General features: G+C 50.7%; 1 protein-coding gene across 11 annotated transcripts in view; it reads right to left on the reverse strand.

The window, feature by feature from the left end:
• The window catches only part of NACA (nascent polypeptide-associated complex alpha subunit), a 14,322-nt gene extending 3,845 nt beyond the window's left edge, over positions 1 to 10,477 (reverse strand). For 4 of the 11 annotated variants that reach the window (XM_008072564.1, XM_021706184.1, XM_021706192.1 and 1 more), the window contains exons 1-2: positions 10,214 to 10,477; positions 9,327 to 9,398 (exon numbers count right to left, since the gene is read on the reverse strand). In XM_008072564.1, coding sequence (XP_008070755.1) covers positions 9,327 to 9,396 — 70 coding nt within the window. In that variant the 5' untranslated portion in view covers positions 9,397 to 9,398; positions 10,214 to 10,477. Of the gene's footprint in view, positions 1 to 4,780; positions 4,841 to 9,326; positions 9,425 to 9,596 lie in introns of all 11 variants that reach the window. The other 7 variants (XM_021706189.1, XM_021706185.1, XM_021706183.1 and 4 more) reach the window with 6 other exon arrangements.
• Positions 10,478 to 11,355: the final 878 nt, after the last annotated feature.

Here is an 11,355-nt window from a genome sequence, read left to right on the forward strand (position 1 = left end):
TTTTTTTTTTTTTTTTGAGTAGGTGTCTCACTACTCTGTGGCCCAGGCTAGATGCTCATGGTCACCGCAGCCGTGACCTGCTGCTCAGGTGATCCTTCTGCCTCAGCCTTTCAAGGAGCTGGAACCACAGGCGTGCACCACCACACCTGGCTAATTTTTTGATTTATGTAGAGACAAGGTCTTGCCATGTTGTATAGCCTTGTTGGAACCTTGTTGGGTTCAGGCAATCCTCTCGCCTCGGCCTCCCAAAGTGAGAGCCACCGTGCCTGGCTGGAAGATTCTTTTTTTTTTTAAGTTGGAGTCTCACTGTCTCCCAGACTGGAGTGCAGTGGCATGCTCCTGGCCACCGCAGCCTCGACCTGCTGGGCTCCAGCGATCCTTCCACCTCAGCCTTCCGAGTAGCTGGAACTACAGGCGCGCACTACCACGCCCGGCTAATTTTTGATTTATTGTAGAGATGAGGTCTCGCCAAGTTGCCCAGGCGGGTCTTGAACCCACAGGCTCAGGCAATCCACTCATCTCAGCCTCCCAAAGCGCTGGGATTACAGGCTGAGCCACCAAGCCTGGCTGGAAGACTCTTAATGACGTTAACTCATAGCTCTAATAGTCACCGTCTCTGCTAGATACTGTCTTGTAATTTCCTGTTTTTTTTCAAAACATAATTAACATTTTAAGTTTCCCTTGATTGAAAGGCCAAGCATCAACAGACTACTGGGGAGAAAAAGCATGTACCTGCACCATTCTCAGGCTAGGAAAAAAAAGACTCTACATTTTTAAGAAAAGGAAGTCAGTCCCTGGGCAACTGGTCATTACTGAGTCTAAGTAGTAAAAAATAAATACAAAAAGCTCCAGATTCCCCAATATTTTAGCAAATCCCAGGCCCAGGGACAAGGTTAGTGATGTGGTAGGGATTAGAGCAAATTCAAGGTTTGGCAGTTCTTGGTTTTCAAAGTCAGATCAGTTAGGTAAAACAGATGGCTGACCCAGGGTTTAGACTGGGCTGCATTACACAAAACATACACAAGGTGCTATGTTGTCTGAGATGATGAAAACCAAGATTGGGTCTCACTCCTAGGGGTTTTGCATTTAAAAATCACCATTCTATCATTCTACATCCAAATGCAAGCAGATCCACTGGAGAAAGCGGCACATCCTAGGGTTAGTATTGGTGGGCAGCCCCCAGGAGGGGTGTGGGCAACACACCATGCACACGGCAAACCAAGGCAAATACCCTTGTTGTTCTTCCGAACAGGCTGCTTGGCAGAGGGGGTTGGGACAGGGATTCCAGCAGATTTGGGGGTGGACATGTTCACGAGGACCGACTGGAAAGGCACTCCCCCAGAGATTGGTTCCGGGGGAATCAGAGGCGGCAACTCATCCTCATCAGCAGGGGCTAGGGACTTAGAGGGTGATTCCAGCCCCAGCCCAGGTGAGGACGGCACAAACTGCTGTTTAGGAAGCAGAGGGGGAACTGGGGAGGGAGCAAGAGAGACTGGTGGAGTGGGCGCAGGAGAGACAGGTGCTGGTTCAGGCTTAGGAAGGCTTTTCTCAGAGGCAGCAGCTGCTTCAGGGGTAGCTGTCTTAAATTCTGGAGGGGAAGCTGAGGGGCCCTTTGGGGAACGCAAAGAATCTTTGCCTTTCGTAGGAGAAACAGAGAGGGCTTTTGCAGTCTTGGAAGAGCCTTTCTGCGCAGGGACTGTCAGTGGAGGGGCCGCAGCTGCTGTGGAAAGGGATCCTTTAGTACCATCCTTAGCTGAGGAATCTGAGCACGTAGGTGACACAGCAGAACCCTTCTTGGCCTGTGAACCTTTCTGAGTGGGCGCTGTGATGACTGGTCCACTTTCTGGAGTGGGGGCAAGAAGTACCTCTTTGAGAGCTGTGGGGCTTTTCTTTGCTGGGAGCCCATTAGATGCCTGAGGGGCAACAGCCCCCATTTTACATGGGACTGAAACAGAGGAGGCAGGTGAGTCTTTAGGGAAGCAAGGAGTCACAGGTGGAGAAGTGGGGGCCTTTTTAGGGGCTGGAGTTGCTGAAGCCTTTTTGGGGGAGGGAGGAACAACTGCTGGGAGAGTGGGAGTCTCATTCAGGGCTGGAGTTGCTGAGGTCTTTTGGGGTGAGGAAGGAGTCACTGTTGAGGGAGTGGAGGCCCCTTTTGGGGCTGAAGTTGCTGGGGTCCCCTTCAGGGCTGGAGTTGCTGTGGTCTTTTTGGATGAGGGGGGAGCAACTGCTGCAGTTACTGGGCCTTCTTTGGGGGAGGGAGGAGTCACTGCTGGTGGAGTGGGGGTGCCTTTTGAGGCTGGGCCTCCTTTGGGAGCTGGAGTTGCTGGGGTCTTTTTGGGTGAAGGAGGAGTCACTGTTGAGGGAGTGGAGGCCCCTTTTGGGGCTGGGGTAGCTGAGCTTCCTTTGGGGACAGAAGTTGCTGGGACATCTTTGGGGGAGGGAGGAGTCACTGCTGGGGCAGTGGGGACCCCTTTGGGGACTGAAGTTGCTGAGGTCCCTTTTGAGGCTGGGGTAGCTTTGCCTCCTTTGGGAGCTGGAGTTGCTGGGGTCTTTTTCGGTGAGGGGGGAGTCACTGATGAGGGAGGAGAGGTCCTTTTTGCTGCTGGGGCCTCTTTGTGGGAGGAAGGAGTCATTGCTGGTGGAATGGGGGTCCCTTTTGAGGCTGGGGTCTTTTTGGGTGAGGGGGGAGCCACTGCCAAGGGAGTAGAGGTCCCTTTTGCTGCTGGGGCCTCTTTGGGGGAGAGAGGAGTCACTGCTGGGGCAGTGGGGGCCCCTTTGGGGGCTGGAGTTGCTGGGGTCTTTCTGGGTGAGGGCGAAGTCACTGCCAAAGGAGTGGAGGCCCCTTTTGGGGCTGGGCCTCCTTTGGGGGCAGAAGTTGCTGGGGCCTCTTTGGGGGAGGGAGGAGTCACAGCTGGAGGAATAGGGGCTTCTTTGGATAGGGTGGCTGGGGTCTCTTTGGGGGAGGGAGGAGTGGCTGCTGGAGCAGTGGAGGACCCTTTGGAGGCTGAAGTCATTGGGGCTTCTTTGGGGGAGGGAAGAGTCACTGCTGGTGGAGTGCAGGTTCCTTTTGAGGCTGGGGTAGCTTGGCCTCCTTTGGGGGCTGGAGTTGCTGGGGTCTTTTTGGGCGAAGGAGAAGTCACTGCCAAAGGAGTGGAGGCCCCTTTTGGGGCTGGGATAGCTGGGGCCTCTTTGGGGGAGGGAGGAGTCACAGCTGGAGAAATAGGGGCCTCTTTGGGGGAAGGAGGAGTCGCTGCTGGAGTGCAGGTTCCTTTTGAGGCTGGGGCAGCTTGGCCTCTTTTGGGGGCTGGAGTTGCTGGGGTCTTTCTGGGTGAGGGGGAAGTCACTGACAAAGGAGTGGAGGCCCCTTTTGGGGCTGGGGCGGCTGGGCCTCCTTTGGGTGAGGGAGGAGTCACAGCTGGAGGAATAGGGGCTTCTTTGGAGGATGGGGCAGCTGGGGCCTCTCTGAGGGACGGAGGAGTCAACACTAGATTGGAAGCCCCGCTTGGGGCTGGGGCAGATGGGTCTCCTTTGGAGGTTGGAGTCGCCGAGGGCTCTTTGGATAAGGGAGTCACTGCTGGGGGACTGGGAGTTCCTTTAGGGGAGCAAGGAGTCGTTGTTGCTGAGGTCTTTTTAGGGGAGGGAAGGGTCACAGCTGGGGGAATAGGGGCCTCTTTGGGTAAGGGAGGAGTCACTGCTAGGGGGTGAGGGGCCCCTTTGGAAGATGGGGCAGCTGAGGCCTCTTTAGGGGACGGAGGATTCACTGCTGAGGGAGTGGAAGTCCCTTTGCTGGCTGGAGTTGTTGGGGTCTTTTTGAGGGAGGGAGGAATCACAGCCGGGAGAGTAGGGGCCTCTTTGGGGGATGGAGCTGCTGGAGTCTTTTTGGGGGAGAGAGAAATCACAGCTGAGAGAGAGGGGACCTCTTTGGGGGAGGGAGGAATCACAACTGGGGGAGTGGGGGCACCTTTGGGGGATGAAGTTACTGGGTCCTTTTTGGGGGAAGGAGGAGTCATAGCTAGATCAGCAGGGGTCTCTTTGGTGGCTGGAGTTGCTAGGTTGTTTTGGGGGGAGGGAGCAACCACAGCTGGGGGAGTAGAGGTCCCATTGGGGGATGGAGGCACTGGGCCCTCTTCTGGGATGGGCAGAATCATGGCTGAAGGAGTAGGGGCCTCTTTGGGGGATGGAAGAGCGGGAGAATGCTTCTTGGTTGGTGAGCCTTTGGGGCCTTGAAAAGACAGACTAGCGTCTGGAAGAAAGTAAGTTTCCACCGGAGAAACCGGGGATGAAAGATTTCCAAGAGGAGCATCTGGGATAGTGGAACCCTTCTTGGTTGCAGGTCTTTTAGTCTGAGGAGACACACTGATCTCTGAAGGAGACGAGGAGTCAGTAAGGAAAAGCAGAGGTCCTTTGAAAGATGCAGTAACAGAAGCACTGGAGTCCTCAGAAGGGCACCCTTCAGGAGAGGAAGGGGCAGGTGCCAATGCTGAGGTATAAGAAGTCCCATCAACTTTCTCTGCACTTTGAGGAGTCCCAGCTGGGGGGAGAGAGGGCGAGGGCACAGTCTTGGGAATCTCAGGGGCCAGCACCAAGGTAGCTGGAGAAGCAGAGGTATTCTGACGGGATAAGGTAACAGCTGGAGCCACAGGGCAACTTTCAGAGGCCGGAGGAACCAAAGGTAAAGTAGTAAGAACAGAAGTACCTGTCTTAGCTGGGTGGCTTTTAGGAACTAAAGAGACAGTTTTTTCTAGGGAAGGACTGGCTGTAGTTGTAAGAGTTGAGGTACCTTTGACAGTTGTGGGAGCCACCCCAGTAGGGTCAACACTTTCCAAAGGAAATGCAGCCACTGTTGGGGTAGTGGGAGAAATTTTGAGCAGATTAGCAGGGTCTGGGCTTGCACAAGGATCTGTCTTGATTACAAAGGTTGGGGAGTTATCACTCAGGGGGGAGAGAGCAGCACTGGCCAGCTTACCTACAGGGGGAGGCCTTACATGGCTTTTTTTTGCTAGGGAAGCTTCAGGAGAAAGAGCTGTCTCCAGAGAAGGTGATGTACTTAGGGAAGAGGGGAAATTTTTAGGGGCCGCAGGTGCCAGTGGTAGTAGAGTAGGGTCTTTCTTGATGGGACTTGATGAACTTGGAGGTAAGACACAAGCAGCAACCTCACAGATACTAGGTGCCACAGAAATTGTAGAGGGGTTAGTCATCACAAGTGGGGTGGTTCCAACAGAAGAAGCAGGAATTTGGGATACCAAAGGGTGATGAGCAGTAGCACTTGGAGAGCCTTGGAGAGTAAGAGAGGTTATAGGAGATAATGAAGAGGGATCTACATGTGGGGAGCCAGAAGGGCTGCAGGAGCTCACCCTGGTAATGGTAGAGGAGCCTTTGTCAACAGATAGAGCCTGAGGGGAAGCTGGAGCCACAACCGGAAGAGTAGCCACAGTAGCAGGAACTACCTCATTTCTGGAAGGAAGGGGAGGAATTACAGATCTCTGAGATGGGTAAGAGGAGGCTCCTGTGGAAGAATGGTCTACAGATATGGTATTCACTGCAGGGTCTGACAGAGCATTAAAACCTGCTTCACCTAAAGGTTGGACAGAAGAACTAAAAGAACTCTGATGTAAAGGTGCAAGATGAGAGCCCAGAGAAGAAGGGAAAACTGGAGGGATTTTGGGAGCCATAGTCTTTTGAGAAGCGGTCCCTATGGAAATAGACTGAGTTGGAAGAGATAAGGCAGCAGGCAGACCAACAGGGCTCTTTAGGCTGAGGCTTCCTGGGTTTTGTGGAGAAGTCAAAGCTGAGGAAATGGGAATACCTTTGACCCGAGGGGAAGTGATGGCTGGGGTAGTGGTGGGTGATGTCTGGGTACAGGAGGCTACTTTGGATTGAACGGAGGCCAATGGAGTTATAAGGTTGGAAGGAACAGCACTGACTTTACCTAGAGGACTGGGGGCACCTTTTGGATTTGGGGTTACCTGAGAGGAACCCTGAACTGGTTCTGAGGGGGCAATGGGAGTTGAAGGAGGCATCACTAAGCCTGACCCAGCGACAGTAACTGATGGAGGTGAAGTAAGAGGGTTAGGCAGAGAAGTGGAACTCTTCTGAATTGAGAGGGGAGCCAAAGCAACTAGAGCCAAGGGAGCTGGAGGAGACTGGGCCCCTTTCAGAGTTGGAGCAATCATGGGAGTAGCCAGAGCAAGGGCAGCTGGTGAGATGGGAGGCCCTATTAGGTTTGGTAGGAAAGTTGGGGTGCCAGGGATGGTTCCCAAAGGCAGGGCTGTTCCAGAGGGTGACTGGGGAAAAGGAACTTCAAAAGGGGTTGAGGCAGTAGTAGAGGGAGAAGGGAATGGGGAAGGCTGGTTAGCAGCTGCCAGAGGGCATTGTTGGGGGGCTGGGGAGGAAGGGGGGGGAAGGGTAGGTCCAGGCTGCCCCAAAGCAGCAGTGACACTCAAGGCTGAAGACATAGGTAGCACAGCTGGAGAAGAAAAGCAAAAAAGGAGATAAAGAAGGGAAAGGGGGAAAAAAAAAGGTGAGTTATACAGCCCAACTTGGTACAACATGCCTCATAGAAACACTGGAGTTTTAAATCTGAGAATGAAAGTCACCACACAGGATTAAACAAAGGTGACAGGCAATATCAACCTTCCCCCAAACATTTCTGGGGAAGTGAGAAGATATTCCGCTTCTAATCTCCCACACGCCCCAAACAAACCAACTCTTTTAGGGTGGGGATAACAGTTTAAGAGCAGTCTGTCTCTAAACGAGGAGCACAAGCCCGGGAGGGGCTTGGAAAACCATGCTCTTCACCCTTTTCCAGTTGGGCCTTTCCCTTGCTTGCTGAAATTCACCCATTCCCAAGTCTTTCTCACAGTCAATAGAATTTCCACTAAAAGAACAGCTGCGCTAGCTACCCTGCCTGCCCAAGCATCACGAACAAACTGAAACAGATATTGAAAACTAGAACAAGAAAGGCAGAGAACGATGATAATGATGAATGAGAAGAAACAGGGTTTTCTTCTCTCAGGCTTCCACTAGGCTAGGAGAAACCTGACTGTTGGAATAAAGTTTTAGGAAAGGGGCGTCCAACACAATACAGTTCTCCCTAAAGTTGAAACCCTTCAGAATTTAATACTAAGTATTAAGTACTGAGTTACTCAGCCTCCTTATATCTTACCAATGTTTATTATTCAACAAAACCCAAACCAACCAACCACAAATGGGTTGGAATCAACCTTCCAAGGTAATGTTAGCTCTTCAGACAGCAGTCCAAGATTAATCAGAACTCCAGGGAGAGAGCTTAGTCACAGGGTAGGCACTGTACTATGAAACTGTAACGTAACTTGTTAAACCAGACTGTGGTTCTATTTCAGAAGCAGAGAACTAGAGTGGAGAGAATACACTGGATCCCCACTCAATATGGATAAGTATTTCATTCTGTCAAAACAGACCAATATTTGCACAATAGTAAAAGTCTTTCTGAATGATGGGAAAAATATCATGCCTATCATTTAGGAGATGATATAAGATTAGATCAACAAATGCTCAATGTCAGCCAGGCATGGTGGCTCAAGCCTGTAATCCCAGCACTTTGAGAGGCCGAGGTGAGAGGACTGCCTGAGACCAGGGATTTGAGACCAGCCGGGCATGGTGGCACATGCCAGAAGTTCCAGGTACTTGGAAGGTTGAGGCAGAAGGATCACCTGAGCCCAGCAGATCGAGGCTGCAGTGGCCATGAGCAGCGTCCACTGCACTCCAGCCTGGGTGACAGAGTGAGACTCTGATTCAAAAAGGGGGAGGGGGAAACTCAATGACTAGAAAAATTTTAAAAAAACAATCCCACAGCATCCAAACCCATAATCCACTCAATCAGTAATTCTGAGGTTCTTATAGTATTCTACTACAGAAAAGACAGGTGGCTCAATCAGAGTTTGTCAGTTAAGGCCTTACAGAGCAAATACTTTCAAATATGTTAACAATAACTTAAAACACGGAGTACCTTTTCTTATGACTGAACCTCAGGATGTATTAAGGCCCTAGTTACTTGCTGTGACATCATAACCAATTCCCTAAGCTAGCTTCTTCACTCATTCTAATAGACTAGTTATATGCAAAATCCTGAGTGTTTGTCACTGGTACTACCTTAACATAAACCTACCATACAACATATTCAACATATTAATGGATATGTTCATAGATCCATAAGCAAACAGTCTTAGTTTTGAAGCTTCCATCAGATTATTCTAAATTCATCTGAATTTCAAGTCTCCACATTTGTAAAATTAAGTTGTTCAATGGCAATCTCTAAAATCTTGGTGGACACAGAAATTACAGGATCTTTAGAGACCAGGCCTTAATTTTTTCCTTTACCTAAGCCCCTTGCACTTTAAGGATTTCATATTGCTCACACTGAGGCTCAGAGCCCCTCCTTTTTTTCCTAGCAGCTGTATTAATCCCTTCAGCTGCTAAAATCAGACAGGTGAGGAGAATCTTAATACTTTCAACTACAAACAACTCCAAAATTTTAACTCCAAATGGGGACAGAAACTGACTGTAAGGACGGAGATTGTAACCTTAAGATTTCCTTCATTTAGCTTTGCACAACTAAAACTAAATTTTTTTTCACTACCTCCTCTTATGTGTTCTACAGAGATGTGTTTTAACCAGAATCAAAAACTTGCCTTCACACTGTATTCTACAACCACTAATTTCAACGTTGAGGATCAACAACAATTTTTTTCAATTCTGGGTTCTAGACAATGACATGGGCACTGTTCCAGCACACTAGAGATATCTCAGTACCAACTCCTAAAACAAGTTAACCGACTAAGGAGGACTGCGGGGCCCAATAGGACACATTCACCACCAGCACACATCTCATCCAGACATGTGATGAGGGCACAACGCCAAGCTCTGCTATCTAAAACCTTGATGCAACTTGCTGGCTGAGACTTCACAAATGCTCAGGTCTCCTTGGTCTGCCTATGTATCATCTTGTTCCAGTAGGTAAGAATCGCTGAGCCCCTTCCTTGCTCAGTTTACCTATGTGAGGTGGGGGTTACACAGAAGAGCTTCTTTTGAGTAGGCGTAACACAAAGCAGGCTAGGGAACTTTTAATGCCCACGAATCTTAAAAAACATTATTTCTATTTCACCCCCGCCAGAAGTTCCTCCAGGATAGTTTGATGATCTATCCTTCCCTTACAACTGCAACCTTATCCTCTTTAAAGGCAGTTCACTCTAAAAGGTAAAGCGTATTTCTTCTTGGTCGCTTTACCCACCAAACGGCCTTAGTTAGGGTCAATCTTAACGAATGGCAAGGCGGCTAGAGAAACCTACCTGTCTCAGCCTGGGGCTGTGGCAACTCCTGCTCGGTAGCAGGCACGGTTTCTGTGGCTTCACCGGGCATTTCTGAAGGAAGGAAATAAAAAGGCGGCCTGAATCGACCCGGATACTTATCCAACCCAGAGTCAAGCACTTCTGAAATCTCTGCGAATGGCTGTCACAAAAAATCGCCAGTGTTTGGAGACAACCCTCCCTATTGCGATAGGGAACAGACGGGAAATAAGATGCGACCCTCAAGTGCCTGTCGCGCGAATCCTCTCTTACCGAGCCTCTTCCCTCGGCCGAGAGCAGACTTCCCAGTGCCCAGGATTCGTTCTATTCCACACTCCGAATCCCAGAGCCAGCAATCACCACTACGTCCTCAACCCGAGGAAGAAGATCCCGGCCTGGCTCCCGACCAGCGGGGGCTTCAGATGCTACTTCGAGCTCCTCCCCTCCTGACATTCACACCGCCTGGACTGGAGCCTCCAGACTGTCGTTTGCCGACTTTTGGGAACAGGAAGGCAAAGAAGGTGCCTTAAGTCCCAACGCTTGCTTGTCACAATTAGAAGGGGGTTCTAAGGCTGTGACCCTTTAACCTCCCACGGATCTCATGAAGCCGTTCTGGACGACTGACGCACTCTGCTTTCGCCCCCAACACCGCAGCTATCCTTTCTCTTCTTAGGCCTGGATGCCCGGCGCGGTCCGGACCGCAGCCCTACTGCTCCGCTTTTGCCAGGACACCAGCCGCAGACCCCATTTTGTCCCAAGGCCCAGGGGCGAGCAATAACCCTGTGGCCCCATAAAGCCTCCAACTCTCCTTAACTCTCAGTTCCCGGAGCGGCTTAGCCCGAAAAAAGGCGGATGGTTGCGGATAGAGTAGCGGCACCGAAAGCACTTACTGTCCAGGGAACGCGGAACCAAGATGGCGGCAAAAAGAGAGCAAACGAGAGCGTGACCCACGCCTGTTGCAGAAGGAAGCCTGAGGCGGAGGGGGCGGGACCGGAATCCGCTTCCGGGTCAAGAGCTGCCGGCAGTCACTTCCTTTAACGAATGACCCGTCGGGCTAATCCCTGGGCGGGGGTGGTGACCAGGTCTAAATATGGGTAAGAATTCAGAACAGGACGCGCTGGCCTGGCAGGAATTCTGCGCGCGGAGAACGCAGTCTTGGGACAGCCGACCTGCGAGCAACCGTGAACCAAGCTCCGCCCTCCGACCTGCGAGGTCGCGACGGCGGTATTTAGGCGACTTCCCGATTTCCCTTTCTCAAACAGTGCAGGAAAATAGGAGACATTAAGTTACAGTGAACGCCAGAGATTGTATTCATAACATTGGAAGGTGAAGGTGACCTAGGCTAGTACCCAATCATTTTATTCTTGGAATACACGATGTGAAGATAAAATTTGAAACCGTTGGAATCCCCCCAAACACTTCAAGCCGTGAGAGATGTGACTGTAATCGGAGTCACATATAGTTACTTTTCACAGATTATAAGATTAACTCCCATTGTTTTTTCTTTTTGGTTCTATGCAATGACTAGAGAAATTGTATCAGAGACAAAAACCTCCTGTCTTCTTAATGAATGATGACCCTGGTTGTAGATTAACCTCCCCTTTGTTATCCTGTTTTGCTTAGGCCAGATGACAGAAACCCCAAGACCATTACACCCTCTGGAAAAAACAAAACAAAACTGCTCTCTGCCTTTATACGTGCAATCTTTCCTACTTCAGAAGGCTGACTCCATTCTCTTGCGTTTCTGGGTGGTCCATCCTTATACTTTGCCATGGAATAAACTTTTTTTTTTGAGTTGGAGTCTCACTCTGTCGCCCAGACTGGAGTGCAGTGGCCGTTCCCGGCCACCACAGCCTCGGCCTGATGGGCTCCGACGATCTTTCCGCCCCAGCCTTAGAGTGGCCAGAACTACCCGCGCACGCTACCACGCCCGGCTAATTTTTGATTTATTGTACAGATGAGGTCTCGCCAAGTTGCCTGGGCGAGTCTCAAACCCACAGGCTCAGGCAATCCACTCACCTCAGCCTCCCAA

The sequence above is a fragment of the Carlito syrichta genome, unplaced genomic scaffold, assembly GCF_000164805.1.
Source record: "Carlito syrichta isolate Samal-C Ts95f unplaced genomic scaffold, Tarsius_syrichta-2.0.1 Scaffold315337, whole genome shotgun sequence".
In the NCBI taxonomy this organism is placed as follows: domain Eukaryota; kingdom Metazoa; phylum Chordata; class Mammalia; order Primates; family Tarsiidae; genus Carlito; species Carlito syrichta.